Source organism: Equus asinus, chromosome 3 (genome assembly GCF_041296235.1).
Source record: "Equus asinus isolate D_3611 breed Donkey chromosome 3, EquAss-T2T_v2, whole genome shotgun sequence".
Lineage (NCBI taxonomy): Eukaryota > Metazoa > Chordata > Mammalia > Perissodactyla > Equidae > Equus > Equus asinus.
The window spans coordinates 61,165,087-61,186,494 of NC_091792.1; the positions used below are offsets into that span (position 1 = coordinate 61,165,087).

Genomic DNA, 21,408 nt, shown 5'->3' on the forward strand with positions numbered 1-21,408 from the left:
TCCTCAGCAAAAACAAATAAATAATTTCAAACCTAAAAAAGGTTGTCAGTCTTTCCTTTTCTTCTATAAGCTTCATTATTTCTCTAAAGAATACAGACCAGTTGTTTTGTAGACTGTCCCTCAATTTAAGTTTGCCAGATGCTTCCTTTAGATATAGGTTGTTTTTGCAAAAATGTTACAAAAGTGGCACTGTGTTCTCAGTGGATTATATCAGAAGGTACATGATGTTGCTATGTCCCATTACTAGTCATGCTAATTACGCTTGGATAAGGTAGTATCTACCAGGTTCCTTCACTGTAAAGTTACTGTTTTCCCCTTTGTAACTAAGAAGTATTTTATGGACAGATACTTTGAGACTATATGCTTTTCCTTACAAACTTTCATGCTAGTTTTAGTATCTGATGATGATTTAGTAAGTGATGATGACTCCTGGATCAATTATTACTGCGATTATTGCCAAATAGTGACTTTCTAATTTCATCGTTCTACATTTCATAGTTGGCAATCTACTCAAAAGAGGGGCTTTCCCTTTTCCTTCACTGATTTATTGATATCAATACATATTGAGTACACATTATGTATAATATATACTTGTAATTCTTGGGAAATACCTGTGAAATATTTAGGTGGAAAGTTTATGATGTCTGCAGCTTACCTCAAATGTTTCAGCAAAATAGCAGTAATAATACACACACACTCAAGAGTGTTAAGTCAAATGTGAAAAAATGTTAAGGATTACACAATCTAGGTGAACAGTATATAGGAGATCATTGCAGTATTTTGCAACTTTTTTGCTGACCTAAATTTATTCAAAATATATACAGCAGTTTTAATTGAGACACTGCCAAAACCTTCACAAATATTTGAAAAAATTAAAATCAGCCTACAGACTTACCAGCACTTGAATATATTCAAATTTTATTACCATTGTCTATAGAAATTTAACACTAGTATCTGTGCAACAGTCCTCTGAAGCAGAGGGGGAACACCACAGACAAATCTTACACACTAAGATAACAGTACCACGTTCGAGACGACTGTTCCTTCATTCAGTAAACCAAGCTTGACAAAGCAGCCAACTCAAGATGAATGATTCCAGTTTTAGGACAGAGGTGAACTAACCACTTAGGGAACATTACAAATAATATTAAAATGTTACATAGACTTTAAAAAGTTCAGAATTTTTCCCTAAGACTATATACAGACAGGTTCACAACACAGAAACCTGTACTTCCAGCACTCTGAGGTTTTAGCAAAGCATACATCACAGACACATCTGCCATACAGTGCAATTTTATTGTGTAAGACATGAATAATAGTGCACTTAAATCCAAGAGTCACATTCAAATATATCAAGAGTACAATCCAAATACCCAGCTATTGAAGAAATACATATTCTTTTTTTTCTTATACAACTAAGTTGTGCAAGTACAACATTTTTAGTGTAGATGGTAATTGATCTAAGAGGATTCTGAAGGATGAAACTCAGGGTGTACTTGTGTAGAATAATCCTCTCCAAAGACATGTGCATTTTACAAGTGAAGCAAGTGTCCTGGGCAGACAGACACAGGCAGTGTTGCACAACTTGTTTTTATTACAAATCACAAATACAGTTAATCTGTGTATCCACAGATAGTTCAACAGAATGGTCTAAAAGTCAGTAAGCTCTTAGCAGGAATTATTTTTCAGGATAATGTAGTGTCTACAGTGAGCCCCACTATCTTTCAGTAAATTAAGCAGAAACTACACTTCTGCAGGGTAGCTCAAAAACAGGAAGTTGGGTTTCTTGAAGGGAATTTGGATAACAAGTCTAGACTTTCTGAAACCTAGTCCTAGAGTTTCAGAGGGTCTCCTCTGGACTATTGGTTTAAAGGAAGAAGATGCTGTGGACACTAGATTATACAGACTGAGTGAAGGCAGAAGTAGTTTTATTCAAGAAAACAAAAATTAGAAAACTGATACTGCAAGAAAATTAGCATTTCATATCATCTGGAATAAACATTAATGGAGAAATCAGTCTTTTTAATGTTTTTTGTTAAGATGCTGAATTACATAAAAACACTATTTGATAATCACTTAAGATACCAGCTCTGGAGGGGGAAAAGATCTGACCCGTGTTAAAGAGCAAGCAATAAGGAATCTATGTTGTCTTGAGGTATAGCAGAAACCTGTATCAGACGTGCTGAATGACTTCATTCTCCGGTAGATTTCAAAGCTGCCAGAACAGGGGTCAACTATTGTAAAAAGTGCCCATTTTTTTTGTCCAGGAAATAACTTTCTGATAAAGAGTGCTCATAATATCCTCATGCAGTTTTCATTCATTAAAACTGGAGATGGGTAGATATCAAAACTTTTGCTTAGGTTAAAGTCTGATACTAAGTGACCCTGATGACCTAGTGAAGACTGACAATTCAAACAGCTAATTCTGAAACTAGATCACCTACAAGAGTCACACCTTTAAGCAGATTTTTTAAAATGCAGCAAAATGTTCCTCCTATTTTTCACTTCAAGAGACAACTACTGGTCAAATCTTTTCCATGATATTGATTTTTATTTACTATAAATTCTGACTGAATCAAAGACTAAAATCTCACTAAACTTCATCCTTTGAAATGAAAAGCAATGACATCACCTCTGTAAATCAGGCTTCAGAGTTCAAAGAAAGGTTTTTAAATTCCCCAGATAGGATCTGAAATGACTGTCTGTTGTCTTTCAAAGTTTTCCTGAAAATTGCTTTAAAATCTTGCTTCAAAGGCCTAATTTTTCTTAGAAATAAAATACATTTACAGGTTGTTTTACACCTATTAAATTTTAGAATTTCTGCTGTTTTCTTCCCATTTAATGAAATCAAAATGAAAAATTTTGACCAATTAATTATTAAAAAGTATTACCACCCAAAAAGTTACAGCATTTTTATATAATCAACCAACTGTGTTCTTCTGATTCTTAAAAAATTATTAATTTAAATCTAAGGATCCTTGTATTGCTGATAGAGGACTGTAGTAATCCTTTTTATTTTTAAAATATTCTTTGTGGGGCCTACTTTTTGCATCCCAAAAGGTAAACCAGCCTTCACCATAAATGAATATGGAAGATGCCTAATATACATGAACTTGATTATTCTCACTTGATTATTATTGGCACCTATGGGGCAATTTACTTGCTCACTTTCTGCCACAATTTTCTTCATTAAAGTTTTTAAAGTCAATGGCAATTCTCCAAACGTAATGTTTAACAAGTATCTTCTCATGCGTACATCCATTGTATGTATTCTTCTCATCCAAGGGATGGGTAACTTAATAATATTAGTAAAAACCCTCTTCAAGTTATATTGATAGTGCACTTGTTTTTGACAGAGTTTTAGAGTTTGGGAAGACCCTAATATTTGCATTAGATGACTCCTTTAAAAGTGCATTGATACCAAAGTTTGTTTTTACAATCTATAAACAGAACTGACGTTTGGACAATCTCTAATTATAAATTAATACTAAAATGCAAACTTGTCCAAATAGCTTAAGACTGCTGTCCCAATAAGAGAAAGAAAAGAAACTGAAACACTATGCTACTATTGTACTCTGGCTCGCACAGAAAATGTTCATCAGGAAGATGGGGATAAACTGATGGCATATAGTCTCTCCATGACCACACCTATGAAAACACCCTCCAAAGTTCCCACCCAGGGAAGCCCTACGGCCAACCAACATCACCAGTGAGAGTCACTTCTAAAGAACCACGAAAGAAATCTCTAGATGGTTTTCCTTATGGGTCTGTTAACTGAGAAGAAAAAAGCTCCTTCTTCCTATCTAATCTTGAGACAAAAATAGGAGAAAATAAAAAGGTCAACTGCGTGAACAAATGCAGAACAATTTCGACAGGCCATAAAAAAGCTACGGTATTTCCCCTTTTAAAAAATTACTACAGATATTTCACACGACACAGAGATATCTATAGCAAGACAACGTCTCCTCTGCTCCTTGCTTACTAGCCTTCTGGTGAGGGCTTTAACGCCCTGAGATTCATAACCACAGTCAAGGCAAAAACCAAGCTTAGAGGAGAAGGCAGGCAAATGGACCAAAAGCGAGCTGACTGTGGATTGTTGTCTAGCCTTCTGCTACAAGTCGAGGAAACAGAAAAAAGATAAAGCGTAGGCAACTAGAGATGGAAAGTATTTGCCACTTTCCAAGGCTTCTTAATGTGGTCATAAATTTTGCTAGAGTCAATTTTTAAAAATTATATTTTTAGCTCAATACATAGCTCTAAAGCAGGGTTCAGTTTTGGTGTGCTTCACTCTGAAATGGTTATGTACAGATGGGGGGGAATGGTATTAAAGATTACTCTTCAACTATCCTTTTAAAGGAAAACTAGAATTGATAGTATTTGTTAAAATGAGAAGTGCCACAAAACAGAAACATACATGAAAAGCACTCAACCACAACCTTTCAGAGTTGTGGGCATAAACCAGCATAGCGTAAATATAGTCATCACTGTTTCTCTAACATCGAACCACTTCAAATCTGTTTCTGAAGTTTAAAACATAGCTGCATCATGTTCATAAACTTTCACCTCTGCTTAAATTATATTTGCCTAACATATAATAGACAAATCAGCAGAGTCAAGATAAATTTTCAAAAGGCTCAAGCCACCATGAAAGTTTTAACCTTAGTATTAGTAAACTCTTAGAATACTTAGAACACAGTGTAACACACACATACTTACAGAAACCAGAGCAATAAGAACTTCAGACAAGGGGAGTGCATCTCTGGTTTAAGGAAACCATATTTGTAGCTTAACTGTAACAAATTAACATCTATTGTAAATGATGGTTTAATGTTATATCCAGCATTTGATACACATTTAATATTTATGGTCAAAAACCTGAAAAACCAATTCAACAGTAACGATATCATATCAGTAACAAATTCCTACTTGATTTCTATATTGCACATACTTTTAGTGTCTACTGTTAAAATAAATTTACCTCTTCTTAATGTAAATATCAGAAGACTATACCTGTTGCCCTTGTAAAAATAATTTACCTTGAATAAATATTCAGATTTTCCTTTCTTGACAAACCAGAATGAGAATGAATTCAGCTTCATTAGTCCAAGACTATTTTAAAGAGAATGACTATTTTATGTGGCAAAGATACTGGAAATGACATGTTAAACAGGAAATTCTTGGTTTACCAACCATTTCAGTTTTGAAAAATATTTCTATATTCAGAATGGTTAAAAGTCTGATCGTGTTTTAACCAACAAATACTCCCTAAAGAGATTAATCATGTACCCTTGACTGGTGTGGAGCACTGTTTGGAAAGTGAACACAGAGAAAAGCTTATGATGAAATGGTGTATAACACGAATGGCATTAAACAGGTCATCTGTTTCACATAAAATAAAATGACTAGCACCTCCTTCCTGCTCCCAAAATGAAGAGGCCTAACAGGCCACGTGAAACATGAATAATTACAGTAAGTTTCTTTCATAAAGTATTGAGAAATCCATTACACTAGAGGTTCCCACATCCAAAGCCTTACGTTCAAGGCTATTGTGTAAAAGTGAACTGAAGGGCAAAAGGAGAAAGAGGTGGGATACAGGTCTGGGAAGGTCCTTCTGAAGAGTGTCAGGGGGCAATCTTTCAGGGACTCTCCTGCATCCCATCCTCAGTTTCCAATTCTGCCAACTGCCTCCTAAGGATATTTACTTTTGCTTGTAATTCCTTGTTATATTCAATGATGTTAACCATTTCTTCATATGCTTCATCCAAATACTTGGAGGATCTGTTCCAACGTAAGAAAATACCTATTGAACCCAGGAAAGGAGAAGAGGAGGGAGAAAGATACATACAATGGATTAATATTATACTTGTGGATAATATATAATTCCATGCATTATACATTATTTTTTCTTTTGTTTCACAATGCACAATCTATGTTTTATTATGTGCTAAAATATATAGGAATCTTGAGGTACCAAAAGAGTGCAATTAAATACAGCATTCAGGGGACCAGCCCCAGTGGCCTAGTGGTTAAGTTTGGCAAGCTCTGCTTCAGCAGCCCGGGTCTGGTTCCTGGGCGCCAACTCACACCACTCATCTATCAGTGGCCACACTGTGGCGGTGGCTCACACACAAAATAGAGAAAGACTAACAGATGTTAGCTCAGGGTGAATCTTCTTCATCAAAAAGAGGAAGACTGGCAATAGATGTTAGCCCAGGGTGAACCTTCCTCAGCAAAACAAAACAAAAAACCAGTATTCAGTAAGTCCCTATTTCTATGTACATACTCATTAATTCTTTAAAAAACGCCACAAAATTATTAAATAGATCAAAACACTGTTCTGTGATATACTCAGGAAAACAAGCTAATTTATAATGCTAGTTTCACAATACATTTTTTTTCCACAATTATAGAACTTTAGCCAGATTGGTAAGACTTCCCACAGGTGTGAAATCATTTTCACTGGAAAAGTAACAGTGACTGTAAAAACAGAACCACATAAATTATTATGTAAAAGCCTAAACTTCAGCACTCTCCTCTCTCTTACTTAAGAGGCAGCCTTCCAATTCTCTAGGCAATTGCTTCTTTCCCCAAATAAAAACAATTATCCTTCTATGATGGCCTAACAGAGACATTTTCTCCTCTACACAGACCTGCATTAACTACATCATCCCAAAATAATTGCTTAAAGATATTCAAGTAAGGAAGTACAAAAACTTTTCAGGCTGCAACATGTCAGCAGCTGGCAAGTCCACAAAGGTTTTATGTTCATTAAAACACTTTCTAGAAACCAAACTGCCCTGGGCCCTAAAGAGTCCTTCTGTATACGCCCAAATGCTACTATCAGAAAAGGAAAACAGAAACATAAAGACTGACTGACCTGTGTTGATTTTGCTACTATGTGAACCTATTTTTAAAATCCTGTTCTTCAATACAAGAATTACCTAATATTAATGGTGAACTATGATGTAAATATGAACAGCAGAGAGACATTTTAAGCTAGAGAGTAGTATCACTGTGCAATCCATATACCTACGAGAATATTATATCTAAGGTAGAATTTCTGCCAGTTCCAGTTCTCAGCTGAGGAGGCACTAAACAAACACGGACAGTCTGTTCCCGAGGGAATGGCAGGGGTTCATTCATGTAACCACAAAGATTTCCTTCTACCACTTAATCCCTGAACTCTCAATGAGGTTTGGTAAAAACTAGTTAAATCAGCCTTCAGGCCATCGAGCTCCCAAATGGGGCTTTTCCCTCAAGTAGCGAGTCTCTCATTTCAGCTATTAAACATGACAGTGGCTTTTAAGTGAACTGTCCCATAAGTCTTAAACAAGAAGCATAGCCATAATCTCTCATTTAAGAGACCATTTATCCTGTGCCTATGATCATCTACAACAATCAAGAAAGCAAGCAAGGAGAAGTTCTAAGCAGCCCAAAATTCCCACAGCACTAACGTGCAGGCTCAGAGAACCTCCAGACCATCCAAGGCTATTTTATTTTCCCACAATTCTAATGAAGGGACATCTCAGAAGAGAAGATTAAAGCATAACCTGAGGGAGAAGGAAGCAGCTAATGATAGATACACCAAGAGGAACAAGATGTGAGAGCCGACATCCAGAGAAGTGACAGAAACAGACTCAGTTTCAAACTGGGAAAGCAAAGCAATCTGAGACCCTTTTACACGTAAAGGGCAAACAGTTTTCCTCACGTGAGTTGCTCTTGAGGGATAACATATTAGAACACAGTAACATATTAGAAACTGACATTTGTGCTAATTCAGTTCAATTTACCAAACAGCTACCATTCCTGTGTGGATACATGACACTGTTTGATACAAAGATGAATAAAGATGTGCTGACTACCTTCAAAATGACTAAAATGAAATTAAATGATATTTATAGTCTTTGTTTAATGAATGGCTAGACTGTTTTAGATAGATTTTTGTTTTTCTTTTAAAAATCAAGCTTTGGGGGGCTGGCCCCGTGGCCGAGTGGTTAAGTTCAAGCGCTCCGTTGCAGGCGGCCCAGTGTTTCGTTGGTTCGAATCCTGGGCGTGGACATGGCACTGCTCATCAGACCACGCTGAGGCAGCGTCCCACATGCCACAACTAGAAGAACCCACAACGAAGAATACACAACTATGTACCGGGGGGCTTTGGGGAGAAAAAGGAAAAAATAAAATCTTTGGAAAAAAAAAAATCAAGCTTTGGTATTTAAGGAGATAAGCTTCAGGAGTGTGAAAATTTATTGCAGGTAAAACGCCTTCTTTAGAATAGATTTGAAAATTAAGCATGGATTATTGTTCCACATGAACAATGAGATATCTGCATTACTGCATTGATGGCTGGCATTTGTGCACATTTACAGAAGCTCACTAATGACTAGCTCATGTAATCCTTCAACAACATTTAACAGAAGAACTGATCCTAACGACCGTCTAGTAAAGGAAACAGATAAAAACCATCTCCTGGGAGCTTACAATTTATTCCTGTCCCAGGAACCTACCAACTTTCTCACACAAAAAGTAATGCACCTTCCCTCACACCCATTAAGACAGCCACTACCAAAGGGGAAAACCCAGAAATTAACAAGTGTCGGCAAGGACGTGGAGAAATCGAAACCCTGTGCACTGCTGATCGGATGGGAAAATGGTGCAACTGTTATGGAGAACAGCATGGAGGTTCCTCACAAAGTTAAACACAGAATTATCATATGACCCAGCAATCCCACTTCTGGGTACAGACCCAAAAGAATGAAAGACAGGATCTTGAAGAGATATTTGCACACCTATGTGCCAAAACGTAGAAGCAACCCAAGTGTACATCAGTGGATAAATGGGGAAACAAAACGTGCTATATCTATATAATGGAAAATCATTCAACCCTAAAAAGCAAGGAAATCCTGTCACATGCTACAATAGGAATAAACTCTGAGTACATTAAGAGATAGAAGCCAGTCACAAAACGACAAATACTATATGAGTCCACTCACATGAGGAACCTAGAGCAGTCAAACTCATAGAGGCAGAAAGCAGCATGTAGTTGCCCGGGGCTGGAGAGAGGAGCAATGGGAAGCTGTTTAACGAGTATACAGTTTCAGACTCACAGGATGAAAACTTCTGGAGATCTGTTTCACAACACTGTGAACATACTTAACAATACTGAATTGTACACTTAAAAATGGTTAAGTTGGTAAGTTTTTTTTTAATTGCAATAAAAAAAAGTAATGTTCCTTCTTATCTTCCCTTAATAGGGAAAATATCCAATATGAACAGCAGTATCCACTAAATAAGCACTGTTAATTTCTCAAATGGGGACTGAAAAAAAAGTGACTGGATAACTGATATGAAAGAGAAAACCATGCCTATATTGAGAAAAAAATAATAATTACACCCAGGTCTGAGGGTCAGGTCCACCTCACTATCTTTAAATATCAACAGCAGCATGTACTCACGGGCAGTCGAGAGAGCATCCTTGACTATTAATAAGAAGTTTGCCAAGGAGGCACGGCTTACCTTCCCATAGGTGAAGACTCTGTGGAGCAACTGACGGCCAGATGACAAGGTTGTTGGCTTCAAAGAGAGGACTGGTGAACTTCCTCAGCTCACTGGGCCGGTTGACCCAGGACCACAGAGACATCGTTTTCTGCTGTAGCTTCAACTTACATCTGATCAAGAAAGAAAACTGCCATTAAAGCATACAATTTATAATCGCCACTATTAAATGCCTCCTCCTATTAGGACAATTTCTTCTCTCTGTATGTTAGAAGGCACAATACAAGACTTTTAGTAGAGGAACAAAACATTGTACAATAACAATATTTGTGGGGCCAGCCCACGGCCAAGTGGTTAAAGTTCCATGTGCTCCACTTTGGTGGCCTGGATTCCTGGGTGTGGACCTGCTCCACTCATCAGCCATGCTGTGGATGCATCTCACACACAAAGTAGAGGAAGACTGGCACAGATGTTAGCTCAGGGCTACTCTTCTTCAAGCAAAAAAAAAAGAGGAGGATTGGCAATGGATGTTAGCTCAGGGTAAATCTCCCTCACAAAAAAATACATATATTTGTCAGAAAATTCAATGTGTATTATATAACTCTCAACAACCACAAAACAAACACTATTTTACAGGCTTCCAAAGCCAACAATAAGGATAAAATCAGAATCTGGTCATGTCAGGTTCACTGTTAAATATTAACCCAGGGAAAGGTACTATATGCAAAAGTCCATTAATTTATCTGGGAGTGTATTTTAATTTAAAATAGCTAAATACTAAAAAAAGTTTCTAACTTTTTTGTTTTGGAGAAGACTAAAATGTAAAGACACAAAAATCATACATATCATACGGAGATTGAGCCAAATTTCAAACAAAACAAAATTTTTAGAGACAGCTTTTAGAACAAATAAATTACATGTACATAAAATGGCTGTCAAAAATTAAAAATAAATATGTATCTTGATGTAAATACAGATTTAATCTACATTTATATAAAATGAACGGTTCTCATTAATAATCATGAAATTCTGTAACACTTTATCATGGAATAAATTGGTGGAGATGGAAAGTGAAATGGCATTATTTTAGAAAAAATAAATTTTAACAAGGATTTAAAGGTAACTTGTGGTAAACCTTACATTAAACAAATAGATGACACATTCAATTTTCACAGGAGTATGTTTAAGTTGAAATTTTACTGTAAACTTGGTTTTCTCTGAAATTACTTGATTAGTTATAAGCTTCATGCAAGTTAATTATGTGCATTCTTTTTATGCTAGCAGTAAAAAGAAGGTACATAATCACAGAACCCATGCGGCACTAGAATTTAACTGCTAGGACAACAAGTCCCATACTGGGTCCCAGGAACCGGGCATGAAGACAAGAGACCACTGCACCCACTGCTCCTCCAGCCGCCTGCCCAACCCCATGGCCAGCCAATCACTGAAACTTTTCCCGCTGAGCCCGCCCCACACAGCTTCAGAATCTTTCTCAGTCAGTACTCCACCAAACAGGAGTCAGAATGTGAGATAAAATCTATTTGTGATCTCTTTACTGAAGGTTGGTTCTGAGGGATATGAACAGGAAATCACCAAAAAGAAGTCCATCGTCTAACGTAGCATTTAAATGCTGAGTTAAAGTGATACACGTTGCTTTATCAAAGGGTGTCTTAAAGCCTTTAATGATTGTTTCGTGACTCTCTGGGAGGGGACTATATTATGCCACATTCCCCAAATCTCCCTGACTATGTAAATCACCAGTTCCCCTCTCCCCCCATCAGAGCACAGTCCAGGGCTAAGTAGAATGTGCTTTAAGAAACGGTGGGATAGGATATTGGATTCCTGATCGATTCAAGTGCCATGAAAACAGCTGTCTCTGTGATGATTATTTGGATATAATCTTTGCTCTCCTAAAAAACAAACCAACCAACCCAAACCAAAATAAAAACAGTAAAGCCTCTTTTACACATACAACTTTGTTTTGTTCAGCATTTTAAAAGCAGACCTGACCATGGAATCCTTTTTGGTGTAGTATCTTTTAACATCCCTTGGTACTAGTGTCTAACAAAGGAATGGTAAACAGGTTTCATCTCACATGCTGACTCCCACTTGCTAGAGGTTACCAATTATTTTTCCTTTTTTTGCATCAGATGACACAGAGCATGAATTACCTGCTGTCACATTCAGTAGAATCAAAGAGCCAGCCAGAGTAATTTTGTGGCTCTGAGTCAAAATGCCATCAGTGGTCTATTCTAGGCTGCTGGCTGAGCTGGTGACAGATTCAAGGAGGAATGGATGAATGAACCAACATTTTTTAAATGCCAATTAAGTGACAAGTATCAGGCTAGCAGTTTACACATGTTGATTTATTTGATCCTCACTAAAACCCAATATGGCAGATAGTAATTTTTGCCTTTAACATCAGAAGAAACAGATTCAGAGAAGTCACATGGCAACTAAGTGGCATAGTGGAGATTCAAACTCCAATATTCTAATTTCAGTCTTGAACTTCTTCCATTAAAGTACACTGGAGAGAATGAAAAAGGGCTGATGACAATGAAAAAAGAAAAGTGCCTAAAGTTTCTTGGGGCATAGTTTAAAATGTTGCATTTAGGAGTGGGACTTCAGGAGTGGCAGAAGAAGGACCTCTATATATCGTCTCCAAAAAGTAATGAAAACAGTGGCAAAAATAGTCAAAATAAATATTTTCACAACTGAAAATTAACAAAAGGCTTGCAAGCATCTGAGAAGCATTCACCCAAGAAAAACTACTGAATCTCTGGAAGAACAGCAGGATTTGCGGCATCGGTCTACTGCCAACACCCTTTCCCCAGCTCTACAGTATCACTGAAAAACAGCAGCCTTGCAGCCATTGGAGGGGCAGACCAGGTTTGGAGCTCCTCAAAAAGTACCACCCCAGAACACTGTCACTACTTGATATACGTCTTGCAAGGTCCCTGGCCAAGCCTCCTCTGCAGAGTGTAGTAGTTATTTGACTTGACTCAGAGTTCTCTCTGAAGGAAAAGTCCTACCACCCAAGGTATTTGTCAAAAACAATGAGCAGAAACTATGTAGTAACACAGCTGCCTGAGGCTGCCATATCAGTTGGGGCAAATAAGAGGCTGGCCAAAATCATAAAAGAAAGATTTAGGAATAAGATCTCCAAAGGGGGGCTTTGAAAAGCTCTGACACATGCCTGAGAATTTAAAGGGGTGTGCATGTGTGCATGGCTGTGCACATGCCCAGAAAACACTTGAGACTGCTCCAGTTTTTCTCCTCTAGCTGAACTTGAGGCCCTGTTCAAGCTGAAGGCTAAAGCAGAGTTGCAAACCACCCAAGTGTTGAAGTCATGCCCAACACACACACAGAGCCCCTCAGCAAAGGGTGAAAGACTCCTTCATTCAAGACATTTAAAGAGGGCTCTGACTAATTGTTAGCTGACCACTAAGCTAGCTACCTGAGCAGAGACTTCAGTGGCCGCACACTATAGGAGATATAAATTTTACAGAATTAGTCCAGGAAAGTGATTAAACAGAAAGACAGACAAAAAAAGAAAAACAAACAAACAAAAATGCAGCAACAACAACAAACCCTTGCAGGATAGGGGGATCTAATTTCCAGATTCTCCATATTATATTGTCTAAAATATCAGTTTTCAAAAAAATTACAAGACACACAATAGACAGAAATGTACAGCCTATACACAGGGGAAAAAAACAGTCAAAAGGAACTGTCCTCAGGAAAGAAGGAAGATATATTGGATGTACCAGACAAAGACTTTACATCAGCTATCACAAATATGTTCAAAGAACTAAAGAAATAGTACCTTAAAAATTAAAAGAAAGTATGACAACAATGCCACAACAAACAGACAATATCAATAAAGAGACAGAAATTATAAAAAAGAACCAAATAGAAATCCTGATTTGAAAAGTATAATAACTGAAATGAAAAATTACCAGAGGAGCTCAACAGTAGATTTGAGCTGGCAGAAGAATGAGTGAACTTGAAGACAGGTCAATTGAGATTACCAATTTCTGAGGAAAAGAAAAAAAAGAATGAAGAAAATTGAAGAGAACTCCAGAAACTTGTGAGATACTATCAAGCATACAACACATGCAGGCACAATGGGAGTCCCAGAAGGAGAGAAGAGAAAGAAGCAGAACAAATGTTTGGAAAATAATGTTTCTAAACTTCTCAAATGTGATGAAAAACACTGATCTACACATCCTAGAAGCTCAAAGAACTCCAACTGAGACAAATTCAAAGTAGTCCACACTTAGATACATCAAAATCAAAGTGCTAAAAGCCAAACAAAAAGAGAATTGTAAAAACAGAGAGAGAAAAATGATTCCTTACAGACCAGGGATCCTCAATAAAAATAACTGTCAGAGAGCAATGGTTGGAGATATTCAAAGTGATGCAAGATAAAGACTGTTGACCAACATGTCAATATCCAGCAAATTATGCTTCAAAAATGAAGGAGAAGAGTGACACCAGCAAAAACAGCAGAGCAGGGAGCAAAAAAGGCCCATCCCTCCACAGAAACATTGAAAAATCAAGCAGAAACTGTTAGAATGAATTTTGTCAGACCTCTGGGAAATGTCAAAAGCTTATAGCACACAGGTAAACACAGAATCAAGGAAATGGTAATTTAAAAACAACAGGAGAGCTTCATGGCATTTTCATTTGCTCTTGCGCCACCCACTGCCTAGCTCATGGAGGTCTTGAAGATGGCAGCCCATGTTCCCAGTATGGGACCCTGGTCCCTGGCTCCAGAGGGATGAGAGCAGTCCTCATTTACAAAGAATTGTGTCTGTCTGTTCTAATCTGTCCAGGGGCTACCTGAAGCACTTGTCTTTGTTACACCTAACTTGGAAATCACTCTGGGCAGAAAAGCCAGGCATTCCTAGAAAACATTATAATGCAAATGAACAACCTGCAGTCATGTGGAAGAAAAAACTATGGTCGAAGGATACAATAGGGCATCAAAAGCCTGGGGAAAAAGTTTGTTTGGGAAATCAGGGCACGCAAAGGTGCCTGCGTATACTGAGGAATTTAGAAAGCCACGTGCACTCCTAAGGCAGGAAACATACTCAGCAAAGACCTGAGAAGATCCCAAATTTTCAGCTCTGGCTGCTCTCTAGGCTTAGTGAGAGCAGGAAGTGAAGGCTAAGGCCTCACTAAGGACTGAAAGAATATTCCAGCACAAAGTCAATCTGTAAAGTCTGTGAGAGGACTTTTTTTCTTTGTCTTGAGTTGTTTTCCTTTTCTCTTTTCCCTCCCTCTTTTTCACACTCTCTCTCTTTTGGCTCCTGGAATTCAAGGAAATTGCTGTCAAGACACTAGCTGAACACAAACTAAAAGAAGAGATACTTCAGAGACCACACATGAGAAAGAAGACACATTTTACAAAAATAGTTTAGAAAATAAATAAACAAATAAACAGCTGCAGCCTACAGCAAGCAACAAAGACAAATTCCATGGAGTGGGAAGAATCTGATTTCTGGAGAACCACGTCATAATATTTTAAATGTCCAGATTTAAAATTACAAATGATGCAAAAAAAAACTAGGAAGTATAAGCCTATTCATAGAAAAAAATTAACAGAAATTGTCCCTGAGAAACCACTGACTTTGGACTTAATGGACGAAGACATTAAATCAACTGTCTCAAGAAATGCTCAAAGAGCTAAAGAAACTATGAGCAAAGAACTAAAGGAAACCAGGAGAATAATGTTTCAAAAAAGAGAATATATCAACAGAGACAAAAATTCTAAAATGGAACCAAACAGAAATTCTGGAGCTAAAAAATACAATATCTGAAATAGAAAACTCACTGGACAGTTTCAATAGCAGATCTGAGCAAACAAAGATGAAGATTAGTCGATGGAAATTACCCACTCTGAGGAGAAGAATGAAAAAAGAATGAAGAAAAATGAACAGAACCTAAGAACCTGTGGTACCAACATATGTAGGAGTTACAGAAAGAGAGGAGAGCAAGGGGCAGAAAGAATATATAAAGATAATGACTGTTTGTCAATTATACCTCAATACAGATGCAAACAAACAAAAAGAACCACACACGAAAAAATTAAGAACCGAAAACTTCTTAAATTTGATAAAAGACATGAATCTACAGATTCAAGAAGTTCAATGAACTCCAAGAAGGATAAAGGCAAAGAGAGCCACACTGAGATACATGATAATCAAACTGTTTAAAGCCAAGGACAAAGAGAATCTTGAAAGCAGCAAAAGAGAAGCAACTCCTCATGTACAAGGGATCCTTGTTAAGATTAATAACAGATTTCTCATCAGGAATCATGGAGGCCAGAAGGAAAGCAAAGACATTTTTAAAGTGCTGAAAGAAAAAAACTACCTACCAAGAATTCCACATCCAGCAACATTATTCTTTAAAAATGCAGGAGAAATTAAGACATCCCCAGATAAATACAAACTGAGGGAGTTCATTGCTAGTATACTTGCTTTACAAGAGAAATGCAAAAGGGAGTCCTTGAAGTTGAAATGAAAGGACACTAGGCAGTAATTTGACGTGATATGAAGAAATGACTGCTGTAAAGATAACAACGTAGGAAGGTAAAAAAGTAAGTCATTATTGTATTTCTGGTTTGTAACTCTTTTTATTTCCTACATAATTTAAAAGACATGAATAAAAACAATTATAAACCTATGATAATGGGCCTACAATGTATAAGGATGTAATCTGTAGGTAGAGCATATGGGGGGCAGAACTATATAGGAGCAGTTTTGTATGCCACTGAAATTAAGTTTGTATTCAAACTAGGTTGTTACAAATTTAGGATGTTAACTGAAATCTGCCTGGTAACCACTGAAAAAGATTTTTAAGATATATACAAAAAGAAATGAGAAGGGAATCAAGATAGTACACTATTAAAAAATCAATTAAACACAAAGGAAGGCAAGTAATGGAGGAAACAAAGAAGAAAAGAGGTACAAGACATATGGAAAACAAATAGTGAAATGGCAGAGATAAGTCCTTCCTTATTAGTAATCACTTTAAATATAAATGAAGTAAACTTTCAAATCAAAAGGCAGAGATTAGCAGAATGGATTAAAATACATGATCCAACTATATATTATTTACAAAAGATTCAGTTTAGATTCAAAGACGCACAAGATTGAAACTGAAAGGATAGAAGATTTTCCATACAAACAGTAACCAAGAGAGAGCTGGGGTGGATATATTACATCAGACAAAATAAACTCTAAGAGAAAAACTCTTACAAGAGACAAAGAAAGACATTATATACTGAAAAAAAGGCCAATTCATCAAGAAGATATAATAAATTATATATGCTCCTTACACCAGAGCCACAAAAATATATGACGTGAAAACTGACATCACAGAATAGACAGACAATTCTACAATATAGTTAAAAACATCAATATCTCACTTTTGATAATGTATAGAATAACCAGACAGATAAGGAAATAGAGGATTTGAACAAAATATAAGACAAATATAGAATACTCTACCCAACAGCAACAGAATACACATTCTTCTCAAAGGCACATGAAAACTCTCCAGAACAGACCACATTAGGCCACAAAACAAATCACACAAAGTATCTTCTCTAACCAAAACAGAATGAAATTAGAAATCAACAACAGAAGAAAGACTAGAAAATCCATAAATATGTGGAATTACATAACACACTTTTAAACAACCAATGGGTTAAAGGAGAAATTAGAAAATGCTTATAGATGAATGAAAAAAAAACCCCACAACATGCTAATACAACTCATATGGATCTAGTAAAAGCAGTGCTCAGAGGAAAATTTATAGCAGTAAACACCAACATTAAGAAAGAACAAAGGTCTTAAATCATTAACCTAACTTTATGCCCTAAGGAACCAGAAAAAGAAGAGCAAACTAAACCAATGCTAGCAGAAGGAAGGAAAAAATAAGATCAGAGAGGACACAGACAAAACAGAAAATAAAAAAACAACAGAGAGCATCAATGAAACCAAAAGTTGGTTCTTTGAAAAGACCAGCAAAAATTGTCCCTTTAGCTAGAATGACAAAAGGATTATAAGAGAATACTATGGATAATTGTACATCAACTAATTAGATAATCTAGATGAAACAGACAAATTCCCATAAATTACCTAAACTGACTCAAGAAATAGAAAATCTCAACAGACCTATAACAACAACAAAAAGAGACTGAATCAGTAATAAAAAATCTCTCAACAAGGAAAAATCCAGGAGCAACGGGCTTCACTGGTAAATTCTACCTAACATTAAAAAAAGAATGAACACCAATCCTTCTCAAACTCTCCAAAAAATAGAAAAGGAAGAATACTTCCTAACTCATTTTATGAAGCTATTATTACCCTGATGCCAAAGCCAGACAAAGACGTCACAAGGAAAGGAAACTACTATAGTACGATATCCCTTATAAATGAAGATGCAAAAATCCTCAACAAACTACTAGCAAACCAAATACAACAGCATATTAAAAAAGATTATACACCATGACCAAGTAGGATTTATCCCAGGTATGCAAGAGTGGTTCAACATAAGGAAATCAATGTAATACAACATATAAATAGAATGAAGGGAAAAAAACACGTGATCATTGCAATTAATGCAGAAAAGGCATTTGACAAAATCCATCTTTTCATGATAAAAACACTCAACAAATTAGGAATAGAAGGGAACTTCCTCAAACAATAAAGGGCATTTATGAAAACACCACAGTTAACATCATACTCATTGGTGAAAGACTGAAAGCTTTCTCCCTAAGATCAGGAACAAGACAAGAGTGCCTGCTTTCACAGTGCTGTTCAAAATTGTACTGGAAGATTATCTGAAAAGAAAAAGAAAGAAAAGGCATCCAAATTGGAAAAGAAGAAGTACATCTATCTCTATTTGTAGATACCATGATCCTATACATAGAAAATCCCACAGAATCCACACAAACTACTAGAGCTAATAAACAAATTTGGCAAAATTGCAGGGTACAAGATAGACACAGGAAAAACAGTCATGTTTCTATTCACCAGCAGTGAATACTCCAAAAAAGATAAGAAAACAATTCCATTATAATAGCATCCAAAATAATAAAATACCAAGAATAAGTTAACCACAAAAATGAAATATTTGTATACTAAAAACTATCAAATACTGCCAAAAGAAATTAAAGAGCTAAATAAAAGGAAAGACATCTGTGTTCACGGATTGGGAGACTTAGTATCACTAAGGCAGCAATACTACCCAAAGCGATCTGCAGATTCAATGCAATCTCTATGAAAATTCTCTTACAACTCAACAATAAAAAGGCAAATAACCCAATTAAAAAACGGGCCAAGTATCTGAATAGATATTTTCCCAAAGAAGATACACAAATGGCCAACAAGCACATGCAAGACGATCCACATCATTAGTTGTTAAAGAAATGCAAATCAATATAATGAGATACCACTTTACACTCACTAGGATGACTAAACCAAAAAGGCAGACAATAAAAAACGGTGAAGATACAGAGAAACATTGCTAGTGGGAATGTAAGAGGGTGCTGCCACTTCGTTTCACAGCTCCTCAAAATGTTGGTTACTATATGACCCAGCAATTCCACTCCTAAGTTTACACCTAAGACGAATATATCTTCACACAAAAACTTGTACACAAATGTTTGATGCATCATTATTTATGGTGGCCAAAAGGGGAAAACAACCCAAACGTGCATCAACTCATGAATGGATATATCTATACAATGGAGTATTTTTCAGTAATGGAAAGGAATGAAGTACTGATACATTCCACAACATGGATGAACCCTGGGACCGTTATACTCAGTGAAAGAAGCTAATCACAAAAGACCACATACTGCATGATTTCTTTTATATGAAATCTCCAAATAGGCAATGTATAGACAGCAGATTAGTGGTTACCAGGGGTTAGGAGGTAGAGGGAGGGAGAATGCATAGTGACTGCTAATGGATATGCGGTTTGTTTGGGGGGTGATGAAAACGTTCTAAAATTAGATTTGGTGACGGTTGCACAACTCTGAATACACTATGTACTAAAACCCACTGAACAACATACTTTAAATGAGTGAATATTATGGAAAGTGAATTATATCTCAATAAAACTGTGTAAAAAGGGTTGCATTTTTCCTTTTAGTTGAAATCACCTTTCACCAAGAAGTTTCAGCGGTTTTTAAAGATTTTTTTTATAGGACCAGCTAATGTTCCAATGTCCCAAATTCAATAGGTTCAAGTAATTTTAGACTTTGTATTCATAAGAAACCTTAAAACTTCTATTCTTTCGGATATAATATTTAAAAGGAAAAAAGTATGGTCATTGCTTTCTCTTAGGTCATCTCTTCTAATTAAACTCTCTATTTTGACTAGCAAAATTCTCTATTTTAAAACAGAGGTGAACAGAACTATAAAGTCAGGAAGCATTAAACTTTCTACCTATTTTTAATAAGGAAGAAAATACAAAAAAATTATTAGTAAGTTATGCTTTATTTGGATTAACTGTGGAGTTACAGAATAGTCTCTGGAGTGGGAAAGTGAAATATTTATGACATCTCTGAGACAACTCAAATCCTACTTTTTAGAAGTAGACCTGTTCTGTTGGCATAAGTACTGAATGTAAGTGTAATAACATAAGTATAATCATTACCAGAAACTCAACTTAAAATGACATCAAAACACCAGAAGTAAATTTCACTAAGAGAAAAAAATGTGGTACAATGTTCGAAGATTCATTTAAGTCTAAACTGTTAATAAACACCCAAGGGAAAACCCTACTACCAACCCATCCGGATGTTTTTTACAAGGTTCAATTTTATAATACCACTATCAGACATTTCAGCTTGAACATGCCTACAAATAAGTGAATCCTGTCCCCATTCCATACTATTATCAAGAAAAGCACTCACAGCAAGTACCCTTGGGGGTAAAGAAGAAACAGTATAGATTATAAACACATCCATTAAATTACCTTTCTAATCACACTGATCACAGGAATCAAGTGTGGCTGCTGTAGCAGCTATAGCCAAAGCACAGTGAGAAAACTATGGTGACTGAGAACTTTCTAGAGCACTCAAATAGTTCTAAATTTCTTCCTACTTCTGAACACAGGATGCTGTAAGAGACTCTAATGTTCAAAAATTTGCCAATTCAGCTCTGAGCAAAAAACATATATTGCTCTAGGTGCTTAAATTTTAAATTGGTCAAGATGTAGTAATCCCATTCGTGAAAAACTGTTAATTGTTTAAATTTATTATTCAACTAAATGATGCCATCTACCAGCCAAGGAACAAATCCTATCTCCCACCCAGAGGAAGCCTTTTGAGTGTACCCAAATGAGAAGACTACCAATTAAGTCCCTTTAAAGATCATTGGGATGTGAATCTTCCAAATAAACCTATAAACTTGGTGTCTGGGCTGTGAAGTGAAATTGTCGCTCTGGGCCTGAGGACAGTTTCTAGGTGTAACAGAGAAAGTTGGAACAGGATTAGGAAGACCTGTACTATAGCTATACTTTTGGTGACCAACTGGCTGTGTGTCCCTGGACAAGTCATTTAACTTCTCTGGATATTATCTTCCTAATCCATAAAACTGGATAGAAAGTAGAGTTGGATTATATGTTATAGCTTCTTCCAGATGTTAGATACATGATCCTATATAAGAAAATTAACATTTAAAATGGTTGCCCAATTTACTCAAAGCTTTTTAATCAGTGTATGGACTAATTTTAATCTAACAGAAGAAAGTCTAGGATATGCTCTCAGCTAGCTAGTGATAGGCTCATAACAGGAATACACTTCATGTAATTTAATTTATACTAACTGTAACCTCTAACATCTTGTAAATAACATTAATGTAGAACCAAATCCAGGTCTCTTGTAGGAAGTGA

The 21,408-nt window shown here is 36.3% G+C and overlaps 1 protein-coding gene across 2 annotated transcripts in view; it reads right to left on the reverse strand.

Annotated features, from left to right (window-relative positions):
• Positions 1 to 905: 905 nt before the first annotated feature.
• Positions 906 to 21,408, reverse strand: part of MTMR9 (myotubularin related protein 9) — a 58,792-nt gene continuing 38,289 nt past the window's right edge. For both annotated transcript variants that reach the window (XM_070505100.1, XM_070505101.1), the window contains 2 exons: positions 9,514 to 9,665; positions 906 to 5,800 (listed from right to left, as the gene is read on the reverse strand). In XM_070505100.1, the coding sequence (XP_070361201.1) occupies positions 5,637 to 5,800; positions 9,514 to 9,665 (316 nt within the window). In that variant the 3' untranslated portion in view covers positions 906 to 5,636. The remainder of the gene's footprint in view (positions 5,801 to 9,513; positions 9,666 to 21,408) is intronic.